Here is a 27,716-nt window from a genome sequence, read left to right on the forward strand (position 1 = left end):
AGACTCTTGCATCTTTCATCCAGCCACTGACATTTCTGGATTGTGAGTCATGGAGAAAGCAAATGAATTGTCAACGGATCTATGGGAAAATGTAGTTGAACTGTATAAAACAGGAAAGGGATGCAAAATGATATCCAAGGAATTAATAATGCCAGTCAGCAGCGTTTAAACTGTGATTAACAAATGGAAAATCAGGGGCTCTGTAGAAACAAAATCACGATCAGGTAGACCAACAAAAATGTCATCCACAACTGTCAGGAAAATTGTTCAGGATGCAAAGAAAAACCTACAAATAACATTCGCTGAAATACCGAACTCTCTGAAAACTAACGGTGTGGCTGTTTCAAGATGCACAATAAGGAGGCACTTGACGGAAAAGGCATGGTTGAGTTGCCAGAAGAAAACCATTACTGCGCAAATACTACAAAGTATCTTACCTACAATATGCAAAACAGCACAGAGACCAGCGTCAAAACTTCTGGAACAAGGTAATTTGGAGTGATGAGACCAAAATTGAACTTTTTGGCCACAACCATGAACGTTACATTTGGAGAGAGGTCAACAAGGTCTACTATGATGAAAGGAACAGCATTCCTACTGTAAAGCATGGAGGTGGATCTCTGATGTTTTGGGGATGTGTGAGCTACAAAGGCACAGGAAACTTGGTCAAAGATAAAGGAACGATGAATGCAGCACGTTATCAGCAAATGCTGGAGGCAAATTTGCAATCATCAGCCCGGAAGCGGCGCCTGGGACGTACTGGAATGTTTGAACATGACAGCGATCCAAAACACAAGACCAAGTCGACCTGTCATTGGCTACAGCAGAACAAAATGAAGGTTCTGCAGTGGTCATCTCAGTCTCCTGACCTCAATATCATTGAGCCACTCTGGGGAGATCTCAAGTGTGCAGTTCATGCTAGACAGTCCAGGAATTTACAGGAACTAGAGTATGCAGCTTTACCATCTGAGAAAATAAAGATCCTCATCCATAACTACCACAAAAGACTTCAAGCTGTCATTGATGTTAGAGGGGGCAATACACGGTATTAAGAAATGGGGTATGTGAACTTTTGCAGATTATATAATCACACCAGCGGGGGCATGGCAACATCTAAAGAGGGCTGATTAGTCAGCGGCAACTAACGCCTCATCGACTAGTCCAAAGCTCTCATTAGCAAAGGAAAAGGGGACAATATAAATGATTGTTTTACACCTTGTTTTCACTCAGTAACATCATATAGGGCTGGTTAGGCCGCAAATTTGCTCACACATAGGTGAATGCTGCTGCTCTGGAGGCCATGGGGGACCTGACAGGTTCCCTTTCACCATAATTGCATATAATTGGCGTAAGAAAGGACTAAACACAAAACTATACATTTGAGCTAGCCAGTTATTCTTTTCTTTTGCCCGCAGATTTCAAAGCCTCCACAGACACCACCAATACATACACACTGGATAAATGCTAATTACAGCATACATAAGGAACAAGGCTTCTCATCGTTGCGATTCACTAATGGCAGCATTGTAGTAAAACACCTGTACTCTCTTCTGTTCACTTACAAAGCAATTGCTTCTGACCTAGTTTTCGGAGTTTTCTAAATACGTATGACGTTACTCCGCAGAATGATGATGAGTTGGGCAGCAAAGACTTTTCTGAAGCTATTATGTTCTTCTATGAAGTCTTGCTTTCACGCTGAGAGCGCTCTACGCATCTCCGATGAAGAAATGTCATCGGATAGTAAAAGAACCAAAGAAACTTTACAGTGAGCTGGATTTACTATGGAGCATTGTGAGACGAGTTAGATTTCATGAAATTCTAAATAGTCCTAGAAACTCTGCATGCAGCATCTCCCGGTGATCTGCTTTAGGTACAGACGCTTTCCTATGGGCTCCAATTTTTAATTTATGGCTTTACTTGTCAGAGGGGTTCTCTAGTTCTTATGTGCATGGAAAAAGCTCTTCAAATGTTTAAAATGAATTTCTTAAACCCTTTTCTGGAACATGTCTTTTACACCACCAGGTGTTTCTTTATCCGCACTAGGAGTTTTTTTTTCCTGCAGACCGCTTTTTTTTCCTAATTTACTAACAGCTATTTGTCCGCCACGTTACAGATGAGTTACAGCACGGCCACCGGAATTTTTTTTTCTATAGCTCACTTTAGATTTGTCAATTCTTTCTGTCTCCCTTTCCCACAGTGGATATACTTCTACCTTCACACCCTATTGAGCAACAGACTGTATTAGGTAATGCAGAGGCTGCTGTAATCACAGGATTAAATTAATGAATGAATTCTGTCTAAAGACAGTAACAGCTATTACTTGTTTGTTTGTTCCGCCTATCTATCTTTTTATAGCTCAAAAAATGACAGCACTCCAATTTTTTAACAAAGTTCTGTGTGCCGAGAGATACCATTATTTACATTATGCAGGGAATGTTCTCAGGTACTGCAGCTCAACTCGCGTTGAAGTCATTTGGTCAACTGAATTTCAGTACCAAACAACGGCCACCACACAGTGTATGGAGCTGTTATGTGTGTCTGGTCACTGTGAGACCTGCTAAAGAATGATTGGGTATACCACGTGTCGGAACTCCATTAATCTAACATTGATGACGCATATTGAGGAAAGGTCGTAAGTATCTAAGTCCTGGATGACCTCATTAATTCTTTTTCAGTATCTTTAATGCAAATTAAGTGACAACTATGAAGTAACATTTGTGATTCAATGAAAACTAATAGGATACGGTTTGGTATGAATAGAAGTGTGAAATAGCTTAAAATGGGTGTGGTAATATGTGAGTTCATATTTAAGGAGGACTTGTTATCAAGTCAAAAGCGGGAAGTTTTTGCATTTATTTTATTCCTGCTGCTCCGCTAGGTTTGCCATTTTTTTTTTATTTTATTTTTTTAAATCCGCAAATTAGTTTTAGAGATATGAGCCCTGAAGAAGCTATATGCGAAACGCGCGTGGTGTACTCAACAGTGTGATCTGCTTTTTGGTCCATTGATGATGGCCTGTGCAGTTGGGGTTCTCCTCATATTTGAGGCTAATTTACTTAACTAAGCATCTTTGTAACTGAGATTCCTTGTCATTTTTATTATGTTTAGAGATGGGCAAGCTTGAACAGTAAAGTTTGGCATTCACACCGAACACAGTGTCCGGGCGCGGACACAGAACATTGACTTCACTAGGAAGTCCGTGTTACTATTTGGGTTCAGCCCCCCGAACACCGGGTGTTTGTCACGCTGTCATGTGCATGATAACGCGACAAACACTGCTTCTGATAGGCGATAAAATCATCACCACCGATCAGACATCCGGGGTTCCCATGCTGTCAAATGACAGCATAAGAGCACATCTGTGATTGGAGGTATAAAGTTTACCTTCAGTCACTGGTGTCAGCTGATAGGACTACTGCTCCAATGAGCCAACGCCTGCTGCTTCTAATAACGATGAGAGCAGGAGTGGCTGATTGGTATACTCATCAGCCTGCGCTGTAAATAAATAATTTAAAAAAAAGGCATGTGTTTGTATTGTCCGGTGACGTCAAGCCCACGGATTAGTAATGGAGCGGTGTCTATAAGACACCTATCCATTACTAATCCTATAGTTTAAATGGTAAATTAAGGCACAGCAAGAATGAAGTCCTTTATTTGAAATAAAAACAAAACAAAACACACTTTTATTTTTTTTATTTAAAAATAGCAAACACATTTATACTAACCTAACACCCATTCCTTTGAATCCCTCGTCTCCTGTAATAAACAAAAATAAAAAAAAATATCCCTCACCTGTCTGCTGTTCTGTCCCACGTTGTAATCCGTGAGACTTTTTCTCACTGTGCTAGTGGTGATCTCATTGGAGGGAGGTCACCACATTTCATTGGCCCATCTGGGAACACAGCCTCAGTGACCTGCGGTAACCTTGATGACGTCACCGCTTCTCACTGATGCTCCACTCGCAGCAGCTCATTCATCAGTGTTTCTCAGCCTGGACGGTTGCATCTCGGCACCATCATCCAGGTTGATAACAGTAATATAGTAATATGGTTATTTTTTATTTTTGTTTTATTACAAGAGATGAGGGATTCAATGGAATGGGCGTTAGGTGAGTATAACTGTGTTTGTTATTTTTACATAAAAAAAGGAAAAGTGTATTTTGTTTTTATTTAAAATAAAAGACTTTATTCTGGCTGTGTCTTTATTTACAATATAACTATAGGATTAGTAATGGATAGGTGTCTTATAGACACCTCACCATTACTAATCTGTGGGCGTGATGTCACCTGACAATATATAGGTGACATCAATTCCACAAATGTGAACCCCACTTGCCACTGCTACAGGGCAAGAGGGAAGAGCCGAGCAAAGCGTGAGAATTGGTGCATCTAATAGATGTTCCTTTTCTGGGTGGCTGCGGGCTGCTATTTTTAGGCTGGGGGGGGCCATATCCATGGTCCCTTACCAGCCTGCGAATACCAGCCCCAAGCTGTCTGCTTTAGCAAGGCTGGTTGTGAAAAATGGCCATCTTTTTTAATTATTTAATTAAAAAAACAGCGTGCGTACGCCTCTGTTTTGGATAACCAGCCTTGTTAACGCTGACAGCAGAGGGTTGCAGGTCCCCAGCTGTGAGTTTTGCCTAACTGGTTATCAAAAACACAGGGGAACCCATTCTTTTTTTTTAATTATTTATTTACTGCGTAGGGGTCGACTGATGAATACTTCCATCAGCTGCTTCTTCTCTCACTGTTATTAGTTTATGGCAGCTGATGGGAGCAGTAGTCCCATCAACCGACAGCAGTGACCAGAGGTAAACTTTATGCTGTCTTTTGACAATGTGGGAACTGCAGCTCTCTAACTGGCGGCAATGATTATACCGCCGATCAGAAGCAGTGTTTGCCACACATGACACCATAGCGAACACTGGATGTTCAGACCCATTCAAATGAATGGGGTCTGGATACTGTTCTGGTACCCGAACCTGAACTTTTTTTTAACTGTTCGTCTGAACCCGCCGGACCTGAACATCCATGGATCCGCCCATCTGCAATTATGTTATCTTTTTTTGTAATCATGTTTTTGATTCCTGAATTGATTTTTGGTTACTTGTTTGCATAATGCTGTACCCCCACTGTATGACTAATTATATTTGTCAGTGATTATTATTTGCCATAGTATTATTTATTTACCTTTGACTATTTTTCGGAGTGTTATTTATGGGTTCAGTATGGGCCTTTTTACTGCTAATTTTTATCATCTTTACAAAGGGGCGTTGTTCACAAGGTATTTATGCAGAGCAACCTAATGACACGCCCCAGAGGATCCTGTGAGCCGTGCTCCCCTTGCTAAAGACCAGAAAAATTATTATATCTCCGGAACCATATGGTGGATTTAAGAAAAGCAAAAATCAAAATGCTCAAGGAGCAGCAGGGAAAAATAAGAACAAAAAGGGTCCTCTTTTGGCCTGGTGACAGGTCCTCTTTAAGCACTTTCATGCCTTAGATTGAGTCTTGCTAGCAATGATACTATGTACTCTGCCTGTAACTTTGGACAATATTCTGATGGCAGACTTTCAGCTGAGGATTTGCATTGCGTATTTGAGTTATTTTACACTTTTGGTTTTCTGCTTCCGAAAACCTGCTTAAAGCCTTTTATCAGCTACATCTCAAATGCTGGGAATATTGGACTATATTGCTGTCTAGCACCATGTGCCAGCAGATAAGTAGATGAAAATCATAAGGAGACATAGTCTGGGAAGAATTAGCAGATATCTAAAGGAACACCTTTTTCCATAGATTTTCAGATGAGAATTTTGTTGGCATCACTTTCGAAGCGGAAAATTGTGTTTTGTAACGCAAACATTATTTACAAATTGGACAAATAACAGCTCACTTCCACGAACTGATAAATAAGTAAAATAAATTTTATTATATTGATTAAAATATATGTCTTCTGCGTTACTTAAAACTAGCAGTCAAATGATAGATGATCTATACAGTGCACACAAGTTTGTGCACAAGACACAAAAACAACAAAGGATTCCAAATTGGAAATTGAATGGTAGGACAGGACTAATGGCATCCACTGATCAGTGTGAGACCAGAGACGAAATAAGACTAACCTGTGATTAATTAGACTCCTCTGTCCCCATCTTGTCAGTGCTCACATGACTTGAATTATTCTTTGAATGGTGGATAAATGTTTAAGGTGTATTTAAGCTTTGCAGTGTAGTGTTAAACGACTACCGACCAGCTACATGTTGGCCGCTCGATGATCGTTAAGCAGCCTGTTTACACAGCCAGGCCAAGCTTCCGGTGCGCACAGCATGATCTGTGATCGATCGTATAGTGTACGATAGCTGTTGTTGTTCTCGGTAAAACCAAAGAAATGAGTCAGAGCATAATGTGATATACACGCAAAATGTTAGTACATAGTGGCCATTTAATGAATAAAACCTAAGATAAAAACAAAATGGGCTTATACCCTGTAGTAAGTGAGCGGTAATAGCACGTGTAAATAACAGGGTTAACACAATTTTGATTAAAAAAGGTATAAAGACCATCCCATCACCCCTACGCAAATCGTTCAGTGTAGATCAACCGGCAATTTTATTCCCTGTTCATATTGGCAAAGACTAAAGAGTTTGTCTGAGCAGTGCAGAAATGCTATTATCACCAAACAGTCTAAAGGATACGAGGCGATCTACAAAGACCTTGGAGACCCAGCTTCAACAGTTCAAAAGAAGTTTACTACTCATGGAACAGTCAAGACCCTTCCCCCAATGTGATGGAAAGAAGAAAATTGATGGAAGTAGGTTTGAAATGTGGCAAATAAAACTTAAAGATGTTGTCCACTACTAGGAGAAGCTCATTTTGATCAAAATGTTTGACTGGTATAATAAATAATAAAGCCTAAACTCCCCATCCACCGCAGTGTCGGCACTCACTCTACCCGAGCTTTTTTCCGGTGTTGTGACATCGGCGCCCAATCAGCGCTGGCGTCACTGTCCCCGTCTTCGGACAAATCGACCAGGCTGCAGCTGATCCCGGACTTCCTCTTCATGTTCAATTTGTCCGAAGGCAGAGACAGTGACACCAGCACTGATTGAGAGTCGGTGTCATGTGTCACAACACACTGCATGAGAGCCAGGGAGAACGAGTGCGGACACCACGGTAATGGCGCCGGCATGGGAGGTGAATACAAGTTTGATTATTTTATCGGGGACAAGTGGGGGGAAAGACAAGAGGTTATCCACGTAGTGGACAACTTCTTTAAGGCTGAGCTGTATACATATGGAGTGATAAGTCAATACTAATCGGCAAGTTGAATAAAATTGAGCTTTATGGGCCAATGAAGACTTGGGGTGCTGCAAAAATTAAAATATAAAATCTATATTTTTCTCCCACACCGAGAGAGTGACTGTTATTCTGAGAACTCAGTTTTACAGCTACAGTATCTCAGAAAAATATCCCCTGTATATGTTCCTAATTAGGAGGTTAGAGAGCAAAATGGCCGTCTTTTATTAAAAAATGGCTTTTCTTCGTGAAGAGTTCTAGCATTTTAGCAAACATACCCACAGGATACATGGATGACACTGATGATATTTAGATATCTTGAATCATTTATACCAAGTTAGTAAATCAACCCATATCTTAAAGATAGGTGATAACATGCTGATCAGTGTGGGAGCCTTCACCGATTCCTAGTACAGGGGTTGAAATGGATCGATGGTCGAGCATGGATAGGACCTTCCAAGCTCCACCAATCCTATAGAGAATGGGGCATTCGTGCGCATGCTTGACCGCCATTCAGTGGAGATCCATTGTTAGTATCAATTGAGAGGTCCCATTGGTGAGTAATAATTTAATAACTTAGAACCACCTTTATCTTAAATTATTTAACCCCTTCGCACCCGAGCCTGTTTTTGCCTTCGTGACCGGGCCAATTTTTCCAATTCTGACCAGTGTCACTTTATGAGGTCATAACTCTAGAACGCTTCAACGGATCGCGCTGATTCTGACAGTGTTTTCTTGTGATAAATTGTACTTCATGACAGTGGTAAAATTTCTTTGCTATGACTTGCGTTTATTTGTTAAAAATATGTAAATTTGGTGAAAATTTTGAAAATTTTGCAATTTTCAAATTTTTAATTTTTATGCCCTTAAATCGCAGAGTTATATCGCACAAAATAGTTAATAAATAATATTTCCCACATGTCTACTTTACATCTGCACAATTTTGGAAACAACATTTTTTTTTGTTAGGAAGTTATAAGAGTTAAAATTTGACCAGCGATTTCTCATTTTTACAACAAAATTTGCAAAATCATTTTTTTTAGGGACCACCTCACATTTGAAGTGAGTTTTGGGGGTCAATATGACAGAAAATACACCAAAAGTGACACCATTCTAAAAACTGCACCCCTCAAGGTACTCAAAACCACATTCAAGAAGCTTATTAACCCTTCAGGTGCTTCACAGGAATGAATGGAATGTGAAGGGAAAAATAAACATTTCCTTTTCTTTCACAAAAATTTTCCTTCAGACTTATTTTTTTTTTACTTTCGCAAGGGTAACAGAAGAAAATGGTCTATACATTTTGCTTTTCAATTTCTCCTGAGCATCCCGATACCCCATATGTGAGAGAATAATACTGTTTGGGCGCACGGCAGAGATTGAAAGGGAAGGAGCGTCATTTGACTTTTGGAATGCAAAATTGGCTGGAATCGATAGCGGACACCATGTTGCGTTTGGAGAGCCCCTGACATGCCTAAACAGTGGAAACCCCCAACAAGTGACCCCATTTTGGAAACTAGACCCCTTAAGAAACCTATCTAGATGTGTATTGAGCACCTTGAACCCACAGGTGCTTCACAGAAGTTTATAACATAGAGCCGTGGAAATAAAAAAAGCAACATTTTTCACAAATAAATTGTTTTAGCTTCATATTTTGCATTTTCATAAGGGTATCAGGAGAAATTGCTCCATACAATTTGTTGAGTAATTTCTCCTGAGCACGCCGATACCCCATATGTGCGAGAATAATACTGTTTGGGCGCATGGCAGAGCTTGGAAGGGGAGGAGTGCCATATTGGAGAGCAGATTTTGCTGGAATTGTTTGTGGGTGACATGTCACATTGTCAGAGCCCTTGACGTGCCTAAACAGTGGAAACCCCCAATAAGTGACCCCATTTTGGAACCTAGACCCCCCCATGGAACTTATCTAGATGTGTAGTGGGCACTTTGAACGCCCAAGTGCTACACAGAAGTTAATAACGTAGAGCCGTGAAAATAAAAAAAATCATATTTTTTCCACAAAAAATGATCTTTTCGCCCTCAATTTTTTTTCCAAAGGGTAACCAGAGAAATTGGACCCCAACAGTTGTTGTGCAATTTGTCATGAGTATGCTGACACCCCATATGTGGGGATAAACCACTGTTTGGGCGCATGGCAGAGCTCGGAAGGGAAGGAGCGCCGTATTGGAGTTCAGATTTTGCTGGAATGTTTTGAGGGTGTCATGTCACATTGTCAGAGCCCCTGAGGTGCCAGAACAGCATAAGCCCCCAAAAGTGACTGCATTGAATGTCAAAAAAGTTTAAAAACGTGGTTCTGAATGGAAGATTTTAAAGCAGTCATGGAGGCATAAGGCTGGCAGTGATGGGCATTGTGGGCAATAATAGCGGGTATCATGCCTCATTCCTCTCTTGGAACATACACGACATCTTCTCTGGGGGTTCTTTCTTGTTTCAGTTGCTGGAATGAGTGCAATAAAATGTCGCTCAGTGAGTCTTCTAACATCTTCAGATTCTAAAGGATTGGCGGGGACAAAATTTTCAAAAACAAGATGTTCAATGACCTTTTCCTGATAATCAAGGAAAGTATCTGTATTTCCAGCATTTCTGTACAACACAAAGGAATTATATGTGGCCACCTGAAACAAATAAATGACTAACTTCTTATACCAGGTATATAATTTTCTTGATACCTGGTATGGCTGTAGAACCTGATCTGCAAGGTCCACACCCCATATATTTGTTGTAGTCAATGACAAACACAGGTTTTGGAGTAGTGGATCCCTGTTGGTCTGCAGTGGCCTTTGTGGCATCTGTGTGGATCGAGCTCAGTATAAAAATATCTTTTTTATTCTTATACTTAAGGGCAAGCAGCTCTCCATTGCGTAAAGCCCCTGACTGCACCTTTCGGAACTTTTCGTTGACCAACGATTGTGGAAACCCCTGACGGTTTTTGCGAATGGTCCCACAAGCCCCTATGTTATGGTCAACCAGACTTTTAAATAGGGGTATGCTGGTATAGTAGTTGTCAACATACAGATTATAGCCTTTTTGTAAAAATGGAGTTATCAGCTCCCAAACAATTTTTCCAGATGTCCCCAGATAAGTAGGGCATCCTGGTGGGTTTAGTTGGCTATCTTTCCCCTCATAAATGCGAAAAGCTGATGTGTATCCGGTTGAACTCTCGCACATTTTATAGAGCTTTATTTCGAACCTTGCTCTCTTAGAAGGAATAAATTGCTTGAGGTGCAATCTTCCTTTGAATTTTACAAGGGACTCATCAATGGAAATGTTTTCTGTTGGGGTGTAGAGCCTCAAGAACTTTTCTGTTAAGTCTTTGATGATGGGTCTGATTTTGAATAGTCTGTCATGTTCTGAGGCATCTCTGGGCAGGGATTGACTATTGTCGTTAAAATGCCAAAACCTCATGAGCATTTCATAACGGGTCCTAGGAAGAACGGCAGAAAACATAGGGGTGGCTTGAACAGGGCGGTTGGACCAATAGGACCGAATGCTCGTTTTTTTACAAGCCCCATAGCGAATGTAAGTCCTAAAAATTTTTTCATTTCTAGGACATTAGTTGGTGTCCATAAATTTGACCTAGCATAATAGGATCGTGGATTCTGGCTGATGAATTGGGACACATATAGATTTGTTTGTAGGACAATATGCTCTAGCAAGCTATCTGTCATAAACAAATTAAAAAAATTAATTGGTTCAAAATTTTCCACCTCCATATTTATACCAGGAATGGCATTAAAATTAGGGATGAATGGAGTAGCCGAATCCGAAGCCTCCCATCTGGGAAATGCTACATCAAGAGGCAAAGCCCCTTGGACACTGACGTGCGCCAATTCACGAGCACTAGGGACAGCGCTAGTACTGGACATTGTTCCCTGAGTTGGAGACGTTTCTCCAGAAGCGCTATTTGTCCTTCTTGTTGTACTGGTCCTTGTGTGTGAAGATGGACCTGAATCACTGCTCATTTCTGAGCTATCACTGTCGCTGCTACTAAAGCCCTCGAAATCCACATCGCCATCTGACACTGCGCTTTCTTCACTGTCAGAACATAACAGTGCATAAGCCTCCTCTGTACTATAATACGGATGGACCATTTTATTAGTTTTTTTTTTTTCCAGAAATAGAAAACTGACCTGACGTGAGTTGACTGACGTGACTGACTGATGACTGACGTGATGTGACTGACTTGATGTGACTGACGTGACGTGACTGACTGACGTAACCCTAACTTTAGCCTAACAGTAACCCTAACTGTTACTAGCCCTAACCTGCCTTATCTGTGTTTTTAACTGTTTTTTTTAACTTTATAGCACAATTGCTGCCTGGCACAGCTGTTGGCAGCAGCACTTGTAACACTGTTTCTCCTGAAATCTCTCACTGACAGGAGCTCTGAGGAGAAACAGCATTTTTATAAGGCAGATCGCTGGGAAAGTTTGTTGCTACAACAAACTTTTCCCAGCGAGCTCTCTCATTGGCTGCTGTGATCTGACGTCATCAAGACCTGAACCAATCAGGTCTCAATGAGGTCGGGGGTCGCAGCATGCATTGTGCGCCAGGATCCCTGCATTATAAGGTACGTGGGGGTCCCGGTGGACACAAAGCCCAGCAAGCGCCGACGTTTATCTACTGTTGGTGGTCGGGAAGCGAGATAATTTTAAAGGGGGCTTTACACATAGCGATATTGCTAAAGCGTCACCGATTTTGTGACACAGCAGCGATACCACTAGCGATATCGCTACATGTGACACCTCCGACCTGCCCCCCCCCCCCCCGCTGGTTATCGGTGATCGCGCGAGATCAGCCTGGTCCATTTCTCGTCGTCGGCTTCCTGCTGGCGCCAACGAGCGAGCCATGGACACAGGCGGAAGACATCACCCTCGCTGCTTGTGACGGTAAGTATCGACCGCCGACCGCTGCTGCATCGCTGGTGAGATCTGCCTGTGTGGCAGCTCACTAGCAACCAATTTAGCAATGCACCAGCGATCCTGACCGGGTCATGTTGTGGTCGGGATCGCTGGTGCATCACTAAATGTAACGGGGCCTTAACTTGAGAAAGTGATAAGAGTTAATCAGACTTTGGGTTAGTGTTTAATTTTCAGTGCCACCTCTTATTGTTTTATATCTTAATGTTTAGTTTTGGAAGAGAGGACACTTTTATTAATATTAGGATGCAGTGCTATGTAGCTGGCTTGACATCTTCATTTATTAAGTCGTTGTCTTCTCGTAGAAAATTAGCAGCTGTGAATTTTATGGCTTTTATCTCTTCCACCGGTGCAGAAAATGCAACAAATGAGGCTGGTAATGCCATCTAACATGTCTGCACCCAGATAAAGGAAAAATGAGCATTTGTCTGTAAATCTTTTTTTTTCCAAACGCCTGGTTTGTGCCAACCTAGTTCCACTTTTAAAATTGCCCTTATTGAGGGCACAGTTGTAGGGTGGCCATCAAAAGAAGGGGCTTGGGTCAAGTCAACACTTTTTCATTCCAGTTCTATTTCATCATTCAGTGGCCAGTATTCCCATATCCAAATAATGCAGATTGTGTACAGTACCTAATGATGAGTGTCAAATTGTCATCTTTTCCCCTCTGCATTTCTCAAAAAATATCAATTAGTTGACATATTTAATTACATAGTTAAAACTGTTTGAAAAAAGATAAATATCCATGAAGCTCAATCAATGGTGGGAAATAAAAAAGGGATTGGAGTATACAGTGCTGTGGAAAAGTTTGGGCACAACCACAAAGCATGATTGATCCACCCCCATGCTTAATGGTTGGCGAGATGTTCTTTTCCCTGAAATTCTGTGCACTTTTGTTCTCCACACATACCTTTGATCATTATGGCCAAAGAGTTCTATTTTCACCTCATCAGTCCACAGGACTTGTTTCCAAAATGCGTCAGGCTTGTTTAGCTGTTCTTTTGCATACTTCTGAAGCTGAATTTTATGGTGAGGATGCAGGAGAGGTTTTCTTATGATGACTCTACCATGATGGTTATATTTGTGCAGGTGTTTCTAAACATTAGAATTCTTTACCACAACTCCAGAGTCCGCTAAATCTTTCTGAAGGTCTTTTTCAATCAAGCTGTGGTTCTGATTTGCCTCTCTTGCAATCTTACGAGCAGCCCTCACTGAATGTTTGCTTGGTCTTCCAGACCTTATTTTGATCACTGTTCCTGTTAAAGGGAATCTGTCACCTATTTTTTGGTATATAAGATGCGGCCACCGCCATCAGGGGCTTATCTACAGCATTCTGTAATGCTGTAGATAAGCCCCCGATGTAACCTAAAAGATAAGAAAAACAAGTTATCAGGATAATTAAGGTTTGAAACCTTGGTCAAAGTTATCTGAGCACGCAAATCTCCAAATTTTTGCATCAGCCCATTTTCCTTTTTGTAATTTTTTAAATGGGGGGAAAAAAGACGAAAAAAAATGACAAAGGAAATGTGTCATCTCTAACTTTAGCCCTTTTAGAGATTATTTAATCTTCAACTTGCTTAACTGCTCACAATAACAGTAATTTTGACCAGGGGCACCCAGACATTTACATGCCACTGTATGTGCAAGAAACTCTATACTGTGCTTATAACCAGCTGAAATCGACATGTGGGAGGAGCCTTTTTTTAGGAGGTCAATTATCTCCCAACAATGTTGATCTGCGGAGAGCAGCTAACTGGGAAGGCTCTCATCAAAAGCCTCCTCGCTTCTGTCCATTTTATTTGCTTGCTTGCTCAGATTACAGCAGCATGATAAATCTTGGGACTGGCCCTACATTTCTCCTATCACTGCCTCAGCAGGTGAAAAGTGGTACTACATGCTAGTTTTTGGTTTGTTTTTTTTCAAATTAGTGGCCGATCCTGTAATACAGGCATGGGCTAGGTCTGAGCCACTTATTGTTAGTGGCCTAGTCTAGTAGTAGGACTTGTTCCCTCTGTGATATCCATGTTCCATATGAGGGGTATTAATACAACAACTCTACTCCTGCTGGTGCCGAGATACAGACCACGAAGTGACTCGGGGATATCTTTTTGTACTGTGTTCGTTGGGTTTTACAATCTTCCTATGCCATGTTTTGGCTGAATACATTTTCTGTTGATTATTTTATTTGTGGGAATGTTTCCTGCTCTCAGCCACTAACTTAGTAATGAGAATATTTTGCTTAATGAATACACATTTGAGGATTCCGCTTTTATTACAAATTTTTGGCCACTTGAAGTTCCCAGTCCCTAGCCGACAAAATGCCCCCCTCCCAATGAACAGTGGGACTGAAGAAGTCAATATTCTCAGGCATATTCTATTACCATAATTACATTTCTCGGTCCATGTCTGCACATACACATTAGCAGTGTTCAGCGCCAGCCACGAGTGCTAATAGCAAAATGCAAATATCCAGGCTCATTGTCTTAGTTTTATATTTACAAGTCAGGGAATAATACACAGTGGTAATTACTTTGGAAAAGCAACTTCCAATTATTTTTCAATTTATTCCCCGTATTTTCCATCAATATGCATATTGGACTGTAATGCAAGCCGCTAAGAAGAGTCATTTAGTCCCTAGCAGGAGCCAAAAAACAGGTGATTTCAGGACAACAAACAAGTTCCAGAGAATTTAAATCTCTCATAAGTGTTTTAGCTCATAAATACTTTGTCTGCGCTTAAGCCCAATTCTACAGTTTACATGTAGAAATAATTGGCAAAGAGGTGTGAGTTGATTTGTAAATATTTTCCTGAGTTACATCCTGTATTATACCCCAGAGCTGCACTCACTATTCTGCTTGTGAAGTCACTGTGTACATACATTACTGATCCTGAGTTACCTCCTGTATTATACTCCAGAGCTGCACTCACTATTCTGCTGGTGCAGTCACTGTGTACATACATTACATTACTGATCCTGAGTTACATCCTGTATTATACCCCAGAGCTGCACTCACTATTCTGCTGGTGCAGTCACTGTGTACATACATTACATTACTGATCCTGAGTTACATCCTGTATTATACTCCAGAGCTGCACTCATTATTCTGCTGGTGCAGCCACTGTGTACATATATTACATTACTGATCCTGAGTTACATCCTGTATTATACCCGAGAGCTGCACTCACTATTCTGCTGGTGCAGTCACTGTGTACATACATTACTGATCCTGAGTTACATCCTGTATTATACTCCAGAGCTGCACTCACTATTCTGCTGGTGCAGTCACTGTGTACATACATTACATTACTGATCCTGAGTTACCTCCTGTATTATACCCCAGAGCTGCACTCACTATTCTGCTGGTGCAGCCACTGTGTACATATATTACATTACTGATCCTGAGTTACATCCTGTATTATACCCGAGAGCTGCACTCACTATTCTGCTGGTGCAGTCACTGTGTACATACATTACATTACTGATCCTGAGTTACATCCTGTATTATACTCCAGAGCTGCACTCACTATTCTGCTGGTGCAGCCACTGTGTACATACATTACATTACTGATCCTGAGTTACCTCCTGTATTATACCCCAGAGCTGCACTCACTATTCTGCTGGTGCAGTCACTGTGTACATATATTACCGATCCTGTACTGATCCTGAATTACAATTTATATATTACTCCAAAGCTGCCTTCACTATTCTGCTGGTGCAGTCACTGTGTACATACATTACATTACTGATCCTGAGTTACATCCTGTATTATACCCCAGAGCTGCACTCACTATTCTGCTGGTGCAGCCACTGTGTACATATATTACATTACTGATCCTGAGTTACATCCTGTATTATACCCGAGAGCTGCACTCACTATTCTGCTGGTGCAGTCACTGTGTACATACATTACATTACTGATCCTGAGTTACATCCTGTATTATACTCCAGAGCTGCACTCACTATTCTGCTGGTGCAGCCACTGTGTACATACATTACATTACTGATCCTGAGTTACCTCCTGTATTATACCCCAGAGCTGCACTCACTATTCTGCTGGTGCAGTCACTGTGTACATATATTACCGATCCTGTACTGATCCTGAATTACAATTTATATATTACTCCAAAGCTGCCTTCACTATTCTGCTGGTGCAGTCACTGTGTACATACATTACATTACTGATCCTGAGTTACATCCTGTATTATACTCCAGAGCTGCACTCACTATTCTGCTGGTGCAGTCACTGTGTACATACATTACATTACTGATCCTGAGTTACATCCTGTATTATACCCCAGAGCTGCACTCACTATTCTGCTGGTGCAGTCACTGTGTACATACATTACATTACTGATCCTGAGTTACATCCTGTATTATACTCCAGAGCTGCACTCACTATTCTGCTGGTGCAGTCTCTGTGTACATACAATACATTACTGATCCCGAGTTACCTCCTGTATTATACGCCAGAGCTGCACTCACTATTCTGCTAGTGAAGTCACTGTGTACATACATTACTGATCCTGAGTTACATCCTGTATTATACGCCAGAGCTGCACTCACTATTCTGCTAGTGAAGTCACTGTGTACATACATTACATTACTTATCCTGTACTGATCCTGTGTTATACTCCAGAGCTGCACTTACTATTCTGCTTCCTCCCTGTATATACCATTTAGGTGCTGTAGTTATATTGTGGTCGGTCCCAGGTACTGCAGCTCAGATCTGAACATCCACTACATCGGATCTGTGATAGTCCAGCTCTATATTACGCTGTGTACATTCTGCTGCCGTCACTGCAAACATCTGATCAGTGAAGTGGCGGTCATCAGAGAGTCACCAGTCCGATATTGATGACCTATCCTAAAGATGGATAACCCCGTTTCATCCAGCACACCTTAGGTTAAAGGGGTTGACCATTATTGGACACCTCCTTGTTAACCGACCGCTTCACTGTGTAACATAAAAAAACAAAAACTGGAATAATTACCCTCCAGACTGACGCCATTCTTCCAATCTGAGAGCTGTGTTCCCCGGCGGTCTTTGACTCAGATGGAATAGTGAAGGTTGCAGCAGAGCTTTGTTAAGTGATCGGCTGCTGTTCACATGGATCCCTTCTCCACTTTGGCCTTCAAAGTTTTTATTTGAATATTTGCTAGTACCACCAAGATAGATCTAAACCCGCCGTGGCTCTGTCCTGGCCCTCGCCCGGGACTGCTCACCGCTGCGGCCCTCCTCGTTGCGGCCTAACCCATTTGGGCTACGACGGCCGGGTATGGGTCTGACACTTCAGCGCCATTCATTTTCAGGGCTAAGTGAGTCGGCAGGTGATTCCGACTTATTGCTCTGATCAGAGGAATGGCGCTCATTTTTTTTTTTTTATTTTGGTGGTATGATTTATAAGGGGTTGTCCAGTAGTAGACTATCCCGTTAGGACCAGTGTGTGAAATATCAGGACAAAGTACATTAAGGGCAACCAACCTCAGGTCTAGGTTTCATTGAAAGCTCCTGTATCGGCAGAAGATCTGGGGTCAGTCCTCCAAGATGTTTAGAACAAACTCCTGCCGAGTTCCTGTGTGCAAGTAAAAGTGCCCAGAAAAATGGAAACGTTTTTGAAGGAAATGGTCGGTCTCAGCAAATATTGATTTGATTTAGATTTTTCTTTATTCTATGACCGTACATTTTGTTAACCCTTTATCGCTACCTGATGGGTAAAGCTTGTCCGAGTGTTTGGAGCAGGCTATATGTATTATCTTGGCCACCTGCTTTTATCAGTAGTCATCAGCACTATTGCTGATCGCTGCTGATAACCTCGTAAATGCTGCTATCAATCACTGACAGCGGCACTTAAGTACTGCAATCCGTCCTTCGCCGTTTGTTCGGGCACCCGCCGTGCAATCGCAGGGAGCCGCCGTTATTTTGCCTGCTACGTCAAGCCTCTGTCTGCATTGCTGTATACGGTGGAAGCGATAAAACAATCAAAGGTTCAAGTCTCCTATGGGGACTGAAAAAAAAGAACTAAAATGGACAGGAAAAAAATCAAACATTACAAAAACAAAAAAAAATTGAAATCACATCGCTTATGCCCAGATTTCAAATTAAATGTAAAAAAATAAAAAACAGTGGATATATATTAGGATGTGCATAAGAATCCAGTCTGTGAAAAATATAAAATGGTTTACTCCATACGGTAAGTGACGTAAAGAATAAAAAAAAAAAAATCAAAATTCCAAAATTACGGTACTCATCCTGCAAAAAATCAAACTTTGGTTCGTATATATTAGTGGAAAAATAAAAAAAAGTTATGGCTATTTGAAAAAGGAGAGGAAAATATGAAAACCTAAAAAACGTAAATTTGCCGCCTCCTTAAGAGGTTATCCCATTTACGGCAGGAGGTATTTTAGTTTTTGCATTATCATTTTTTGCTCCCTTCTTCCCAGAGTCTTATTAACATGTCGTGCACTAAAAAAATGGGAGAAAAAATCCACATGCGGTGAAATTGCAAAAAAGAAGTGTAATTTCACAGTTGTTTTCTGGGTTTCTTTTTACCATGTTCACTAAAACTGACCTGCCATTATGATTCTCCAGGTCATTACTAGTTCATAGACACCAAACAGGTCTAGGTTCTTTTTTAATTTAAGTGGTGAAAAAAAATCTAAACTTTGGTAAAAAAAAAGCGCCATTTTCCGATACCCGTACCGTCTCCATTTTTTGCGATCTCGGGTTGGGTGAGGGCTTATTTTTTGCGTGCCGAGCTGACGTTTTTACTGATACCATTTTGGTGCAGACACGATCTTTTGATCGCCCGTTATTGCATTTTATTGCAATGTAGAGGTGACCAAAAAAACGTAATTCTGGTGTTTTGATTTTTTTCTCATTACGCCGTTTACCGATCGGGTTAATTATTTTTTTAAATTGATAGTTTGGGCGATTCTGAACGCGGTGATACCAAATATGTGTATTTTCAATTTTGTTTTTATTAATGTTTTATTTTGAATGGGGCGAAAGGGGGGTGATTTGAACTTTTATATTTTTTTTAAATATTTTTACAAACATTTGTTTTTTTACTTTTTACATGCTTCAATAGCCTCCATGGGAGACTAGAAGCTGCCATAACCTGATCGGCTCTGCTACACACAGGCGATGATCAGATCGTCTGTATGTAGCAGAAATGCTCACTTGCTATGAGCGCCGACCACCGGGCGGTGTTAATAGCAATCCAGCTATGACAACAACAGAGGTCTGCTGGAGACATCTGGTTGACATGCCATCCTATGGCGGGATTTCCAGCGCGCTTACCAGTAGCACGAGTTAGTTGCCGCTGTCAGAGATTGACAGTGGCATTTAACAGGTTTACAGCCATGGGTGGATCACGATTCCACCCATGGCTGTTAGAGGTGCTCAAAACGGCTGACATGTGCTGGGGAAAGAAGTGGGCGCAGCGCCGGAGCCCACATCAAATGGAGGGTGTCCGACATCGGAGTACTATTACTCTCAACATTGGAAAGGGGTTAATTGATATAGAGAAAATATTAACTCTTGTATTTTTGCAGCATTTTTCCACTCCTTCCTAAAACTTTTGCACAGGCCTATATATGTATATTTCTTCCCGTGCTGCAGTTTTGTCATCCTTCAGCCCCTCTGCAGTGACGTCTCCTCATCCTCCTGCGGCGGGCTCACTGAGACAGCTCGTTATCTCGGCTCCTCGCTTTGCTCTATGGCGTCCGGCCGTGGCTGGTAGAGAGGAGAGATAATGCAGTCAATGGCCTACGTTCTGCAGAGCTGGCACCGTGCACTATCTCCCTTCTACGTCAGGACCGCAATGGTTTTAGAAGTCAGACGTTAAGAAAGCTATTGGGATGGCTCACAGTGTTATTAACCCTTTGATGCCTCCCTGGCGCTGTGTCTTAGTTGCCAATAAAGGGATCGGAAGTTGTTTAATTGTAGAAGGAATTAATATTCTCTTGTCCGTTAAGGACAGACGTCTGCGTCCAGGTACCTGCAGCCAAAAGTGCAATCATCGGCCACCGGAGGACACATGGACATACCCTGGGGGGGGGGAACGAGAGCCAAGCAAAGTTACCCTGAGCAAATACAGCCCTATAGTTAATGGTTGAGCCACCTGACAGCGTCAAGACCCCCAACTAATAGTAAAAGCATCAGGACCCCCAACTAATAGTAAAAGTGTCGGGACCCCAACCAATAGTAACAGCATCAAGACCCCCAACTAATAGTAACAGCCTCAGGACCCCAACTAATAGTAACAGCATCAAGACCCCCAACTAATAGTAACAGTGGCAGGACCCCCAATTAATACTGTAGTAACAGCATCTGGACCCCCAACTAATAGTAACAGCCTCAGGACCCCAACTAATAGTAAAAGTGTCAGGACCCCCAACTAATAGTAATAGCCTCAGGACCCCAACTAATAGTAACAGTGTCAGGACCCCCAACTAATAGTAACAGCGTCAGGACCCCCAACTAATAGTAACAGCCTCAGGACCCCCAACTAATAGTAACAGTGGCAGGACCCCCAATTAATACTGTAGTAACAGCATCTGGGCCCCCAAGAAATAGTAACAGTGTCAGGACCCCCAACTAATAGTAACAGCATCAGGACCCCCAACTAATAGTAAAAGCATCAAGACTCCCAACTAATAGTAACAGCATCAGGACCCCCAACTAATAGTAAAAATATCAGGACCCCAACTAATAGTAACAGCATCAAGACCCCTAACTAATAGTAACAGCATCAGGACCCCCAACTAATAGTAACAGCATCAAGACCCCCAACTAATAGTAACAGCATCAGGACCCCTAACAAATGGTAACAGCATCAGGACCCCCAACTAATAGTAACAGCATCAGGACCCCCAACTAATAGTAACAGCATCAGGACCCCCAACTAATAGTAACAGCATCAGGATCCCCAACTAATAGTAACAGCATCAGGACCCCCAACTAATAGTAACAGCATCAAGACCCCCAACTAATAGTAACAGCATCAGGACCCCTAACTAATAGTAACAGCATCAGGACCCCCAACTAATAGTAACAGCATCAGGACCCCCAACTAATAGTAACAGCATCAGGACCCCCAACTAATAGTAACAGCATCAGGATCCCCAACTAATAGTAACAGCATCAGGACCCCCAACTAATAGTAACAGCATCAAGACCCCCAACTAATAGTAACAGCATCAGGACCCACAACTAATAGTAATAGCATCAGGACCCACAACTAATAGTAACAGCATCAGGACCCCCAACTAATAGTAACAGCATCAGGACCCCCAACTAATAGTAACAGCATCAGGACCCCCAACTAATAGTAACAGCCTCAGGACCCCCAACTAATAGTAACAGCATCAGGACCTCCAACTAATACTGTAGTAACAGCATCTGGACCCCCAACTAATAGTAACAGCATCAGGACCCCCAACTAATAGTAACAGCGTCAGGACCCCCAACTAATACTGTAGTGACAGCATCTGGACCCCCAACTAATAGTAACAGCTTCAGGACCCCAACTAATAGTAACAGCATCTGTACCCCCAACCAATAGTAACAGCATCAGGACACCCTACGATTACTGACTGTGGAGCCACCCGACAACACGCAGGACCCAAACTAAGAGTGACTGCGCTCAGGACCCCCGTCTATAACGGACTGTGGAGCCAATGGCGCCACCTGACATCACCTAGGACCCCGACAAATAGTGACTGCGCTCAGGATCCCGATTATTCCTGACTGTGGAGCCACCTGACAGCACGCAGGACTCCAACTAATAGTGACAGCGCTCAGGGTCCTGACTATTACTGACTGTGGGTGGAACCTGACATCACACAGGACTCCTCTATGACTAATAGTGGCTGTTTTCAGGACCCCCGTCTATTACTGACTGTGGAGGCACCTGACAGTACACAGTACCCCCACCGACTATTATTGACCGCTTGCAGGACCCCTGAATATTACTGACTGTGGAGACAGCATGCAGGGTGCCCAACTATTATTGATAGCAGCATCTGACATTTAGCAGGACCCCTGACTATTATTGACAGTGTCGGGACCCCCCGTGTATAATTGACAGGGGAGGCACTTAACAGCGCGTAGGACTCCCGTTTGTAACTGACAGTGAACATATATGACATCATTGGTCACATTGATGATGTCAGTTCTAGTAAGACCCTAGTAGATTCTGCTGTCAGTCTTGTTGGTGTAGGGGGGGAAGGGGGAGGCCATAAAAAAAGAAACGGGTCATTTTCAAGTCTAGCCGTGCTACATCTGTAATCGACAGCTATGTCATTTTTTTTTTTGAAGGGCAAATGGCTTAATTCAGCCAAGTTGTAAGATTAAAGGAGGTGTTTAAGAACAGACATATGGAGATGCCCCCCAATGTCTCATATGACCCCCTCAAATAGTAGCATGGTGGCAGCGTAGAAAGCATTGCACCATGTTGGCTTCACACATCCTTCTATGCCGTCCTTCGGAGAAGACCGAGTGGAGTCGACGAGACCACTACGCCTACCTAACCCTTTCCAAGACCACCCAAGCATGACGGTGGTCAGACCCCCATCAATTAGAGACTGATGGCTTAGGCTACTTTCACACATCAGTTTTTTGCCGTCAGGCAGGATCCGGCTTTTTTTAGAAAAAACGGATCCGGCATAAATTTTGGAGAACTGTAGAAACGGATCCGGTTTTTTGCTGGATCCGTCTCTGTTCCTGGTGGCTGGCCAATTGGATCTGAGCATGCGCAGACTTAAAAAAACCGGATCCGGTGGCTGGATCCGTCTTTTTCTGGATCCGGCGCATTCCGGCGCCCATAGACTTTCATTGTAGCAAAAAGCTGGAAGCGCCGGATCCGGCACTTCCGGCTTTTTTCGCCGGAGACAAAAAACGTTACAGTAGCCGTTTTTTCCAGACGCCGGAATGAGACAAGTTGCCGGATCCGGCAAAAAACGGATGAAACGCAATGCCATCCGGCACGATCCGGCGCTAATGCAAGTCAATGGGGAAAAACCGGATCCGGCATTGCATTTTGCCGGATCCGGTTTTACAAAAAAAAGATGGATCGCGCCTGAAGGCAAAAAACTGATGTGTGAAAGAGGCCTTATACTAGAAGTAGCCATCACTATCTGTCCTGAGATAACCCCCCATTTTACCATCGTCTGTTATATCTAGGGGTTCTTTTTGGATTATTGGGTAGCACAACCAGGTTGGCCTTCATTGCATCCTCCATAGTAATGTGACCAGGTAGAATTGTGTAACACCAGAGTCATATTGGTTCTCCTCCATCTGTTCCAAACCGGATATATTATATTTCTCATATTAGGTAACAAGCACCAATCGAACCCGCTCTTGTATCTCTCCAGGTGCCATGGCCGTCTCCATTCCTCGACTTGACCTGGTGATCTCCTTTGTGGGTGCCGTGTGCAGCAGTTCGTTAGCCCTGATCCTACCCCCACTGGTGGAAATTATCACCTTCTGCAAAGAAGACCTCCACCCTCTGACCGTAGTGAAGGACCTTTCCATCGCGGCCATTGGGTTTGTAGGATTCGTCATCGGAACGTACGTAACGGTTGAAGAAATCATTTATCCCACTCAATTATTATTGTCATCCAATGTCACGGAGAGCGCACTGAAGGAGACCAACAGCACTGCCTTGGGAAGTCCTTGAGGGCAACTGCCTGGAAGAACATTCATATCACTGTGCCTTAAAATCGGGAAGAAGGTGGGAGCGACACTGTACTGTAGACTCTATTTATTAAAAGCAATACTTTGAGATGGGGTTTCTTATAGATTTTATGCTTTTTTTTTTTTTTAAATTAGGTGGTTTTTGGCTTGTAGGTAGTTTTTTTTCCGATATTTAATGGGGGTTTTCGGTATCAGAAAACCCCTGTCCCTTGGTTGCTGTTGGTTTTACGAACAAACAACTTTTCTTTACTCAACCTCCCCAGGTCTAATGCTGAATCTCTGCAGCCTAGATTTTCTGATAATCCCTAGAAAGACATAAAACGGAGTAATAAAATTCTGGATATCTCCTGCCACCACTAGGTGGGGCTCACTGCATATGTTTTTATTACTTCAGTGCCATGTATACATCAGCTCCCTCTAGTGGTGGCTGAATGTATCCAGAGTTTTATTAGTCAGCGCTATGTCTCTGCAGGGGGTTTGGAGCTCTGTAATAGTAAAACTGAGCCCTGACTGTTACAAATATATGTAAAGAAATGAATCCGCTCTGAATGGTGTTAAAAAGTAGATAGTGACTTTTAAAGTCCATGTAGACAGGAGTATATTCTACCATATGGCATTGCGACCCTTTAAAGGGAACTTGTCGCCAGGTTTTCCCAATATAAAACTACGGCCATCAACTTTAATGCTTCTTACACACAGGTTGTTAGACTGGAGTAAAAGTCCCTAACCTCGTCTGCGTATCCAAAAAATATCCTTTCTAATTCCCCTATACAGCGCTGTCCGGTCTGATGGACGTATCTGGTCTTTGATCAGTGCCCCCCCTTTCTTCTTAATCACCATCCTCCCGCTTGCTTCATGTGGATGACGCGTCCTACCTCACACAGCGCCACCGGAATCCCTCCTGCACAGATGTACCTCGCTCTGCCTGAAGTGCTGTAGTGCTAATGCGCAGACTGCGCATTCTGTCCTCTCCTGGCACATGAGCAATACAGCAGTTCAGGCAGAGCGATGTACGCCTGTGCAGGAGGGATACTGGCGGAGCTGTGTGATATAGCACGAGTCATCCACATTAAGCAGGGCAGGGGGATGGAACTTTCGACCAGAGAGGAGGCGCCGAAGCGAGATCCGTGGCGCCTATCAGATTTCGCAGTACGAGGGGATTATAAAAGGTCATTTTTGGGACATGCAGAGAAGGTTAGGACTTGCTGGACTGCCGTAAAAGAGGCGTTAAATTTGGCGGCCGTAGTTTATATATTGGGAAAACCTGGTGACAAGTTCCCTTTAATTGGCAAGTAGAGCTGGGACTTGTAGTTTGGCAGCTAAGGCACAATGCAGCTGTCGGCACTATACAATGGCGTCGCGCTGCAGATGTTCCATGTATAGCGCCAGGAGGCGGCTGAAATATGGCAGCTAATCATTAGAGGACTTAGAATAGAATTTTGCTGCTTTCCCCTTTATTTGCCGGGGACATTCTGTGCTTCCTAAATAATGGCGGATTATTCTCGCAGTGTACAGCGATCAGTCGGCTCCACTAAACTCTTGTATCCCCGCCAAAAGCACCGCAGTACCGAAAACCTGAAATACTTCACTTTCAAGGTTTGATACATAGAATTTCTTCATATTTTTCCCGACAGTGAAAGCAAAGTTGATTAATGACCATTTCAGCTCTGCTACATTTCTCTTTAAACCCTATATTCACCTTCCTAACATAACCCAGTGCATCGAAAATGAGAACGAGAGACACTTTGTAAATTTTCAACGGTTGCTAACTCCTCGCCTTTTTTATTTGTATACAGCTCCCACGCTGACTTATGTGTCGTAATAACGACCTACCGGCGCGACGGATCCAAAACTGATCGTCTGTCCCCTAATTCGTACATTTGGCTTAGATGCAGAAGCAGGAAATACATCACTCTCTGACTACACAGGGCTTTGTAGTCTGTTACCAGGGAGATGCATCAGTCCGCGTCAGAGCTGCCTGCTCAAAATAAAAGGAAGCTTTCAATCCATTTGCTTCATTTTTCACGGAGGCGCTTTTTTTTTTTTTCTGCGCATTGCTGGCTGCAGAATGAGTCAGATGAGAAACCCGTCAGTGAGTGTTTGTCACTCTTATATCCCTCTTTTTTTTCTAAGCTCCTCTCCTCGGACTTATGACCACAAACCAGATCAAAGAAAAGAGCTGACCTTTCATGTGATCATAAATCAGCTGAGAGAAACTCCGCAAAAGACGGAAGAGTTCCAAACTCTGTCAAACGGAGCTCACTGGTGGATCCTTAGTTAGCTCATTCTGTAAAATTTTTAATGAACCCCAATTGCAAACATTATTTTTAATACAAATTACCCGCAATTAAGTAAAAATGCCCCCAAAGGTGTCTATATCCTTGTAACCATTTACAGGGGTTTTCAGACAAATTACTTTTTCACCTCCACAGGATATTCGGTCACTTATAAGGAAGTGATTAGAGCGGTGGTCTACTTGCACGCTTTGGTACTTTAGGACCCCACTTTCTCAGAATTGCTGGGACCACCAATCATCATCCATCCTGGGGATAAGGGATAAATATAATTAGTGAGACCCCCCCCACCCCGTAGATGACATACTAGAAGTTCCCTTATTCAGGACACCCTCTATTATTCAGAATGAAGATCTGCTCGGTAAGACCCGACCCCCTCCGTCTCTTAAATGGACGGACATCCATGTAGTACGACAGGACTGAACAGATAACACTGCCTCTTCCGTTTAAAGAATTTTTTTTTTTTTTTTTAAATCTTTCAGAAATTTTCCTGTAGTTTATGGACTTGATTCAAAATCTGCTTTTATTATTTATTTATTTATTTATTTTTTTAAGTCCAATTGTTTTGCGTTTCTAACGTTATTCCTTGAAATATTTTGGCTCCAAATTCTTCAAAAATTTTTGCACAAAATAAAAAAAAATAATTTTTTTTTCTTTTTGTCTTTTAACCTTTTTTTTTTTTTTGCAACGTTTTTGTGTACAAAAAAAAATGGCTACAATGTTGCAAATTTTGCACACAAATTTCAGATGTACATAAAATCTCTCCATGACCGGATCGGTTTACATTTTCTTAAAACTTTTGTGACTTTTTAGGAAAAAAAAAAAGGTTGCAGTTAATGAATCAGTCAAAAAAAAAAAAAACATTTGGAAACGCCAAACCTCGCCAGCAGCGACGGACTTACTTCACGTGAAAACGACTTGAAATGAAAGAAATTTTCACCTTTTTAATCTTCAGCTTGCTTAACTGTTCACAATAAGTCATTTTGACCAGGGGGGACCCAAACTTTTGCATGCCACTGTAGAGTGGTGGGTAAAACGATCTAGTAGGAAGTTATTTCTTTTAAGCTTTTACATTACATGAAATGTTTTGCTGTTTTTCGGAACATTTTGTCTTTATGTCGGAGTTTATATCTTAGTGTTTTTCACTTGTATTAAGAATTAAAATGACGCTATTTTCCCTTCTTCTTCCAGTCTCAGTCTGTTCTTGTTTCAGATATTTTCTTCTGTTTTTCCTCATTTTCCTAAGATCTTCACGTCCAGGTCCCACTGCAGTCTACAAGTTGTGAAAGAGGACATGAAATAACACTTCTGGCGAAATTTAATCAAAAACTGCATTGTGCTTTTCCTCGTATGAATAAATTCACAACCGGGTGTTACCGTCCCCATGGTCAGAAGGACATTTCCCTTCACTCTATGGAACTGACCAGTCAGTACTGACAGCGTCTTTATAAATACATTGCCAGGAGGGATAACAGAGGGATAGGTAATGCA

General features: G+C 42.2%; 1 protein-coding gene across 4 annotated transcripts in view; it reads left to right on the forward strand.

Moving 5' to 3' along the window:
• SLC36A4 (solute carrier family 36 member 4) overlaps positions 1-27,410 on the forward strand; it is a 231,134-nt gene extending 203,724 nt beyond the window's left edge. For 2 of the 4 annotated variants that reach the window (XR_012226505.1, XR_012226504.1), the window contains one exon: positions 23,610-23,746. Coding sequence is in view for 1 of the 4 variants with exons in the window: in XM_073558390.1 (XP_073414491.1) it covers positions 23,610-23,914 (305 nt within the window). In the remaining 3 variants the exon portion in view is untranslated. Of the gene's footprint in view, positions 1-23,609 lie in introns of all 4 variants that reach the window. The other 2 variants (XR_012226506.1, XM_073558390.1) reach the window with 2 other exon arrangements.
• Positions 27,411-27,716: the final 306 nt, after the last annotated feature.

Source organism: Dendrobates tinctorius, unplaced genomic scaffold (genome assembly GCF_039654945.1).
Source record: "Dendrobates tinctorius isolate UK_male_01 unplaced genomic scaffold, ASM3965494v1 ptg000256l, whole genome shotgun sequence".
NCBI classification, from domain to species: Eukaryota; Metazoa; Chordata; class Amphibia; order Anura; family Dendrobatidae; genus Dendrobates; species Dendrobates tinctorius.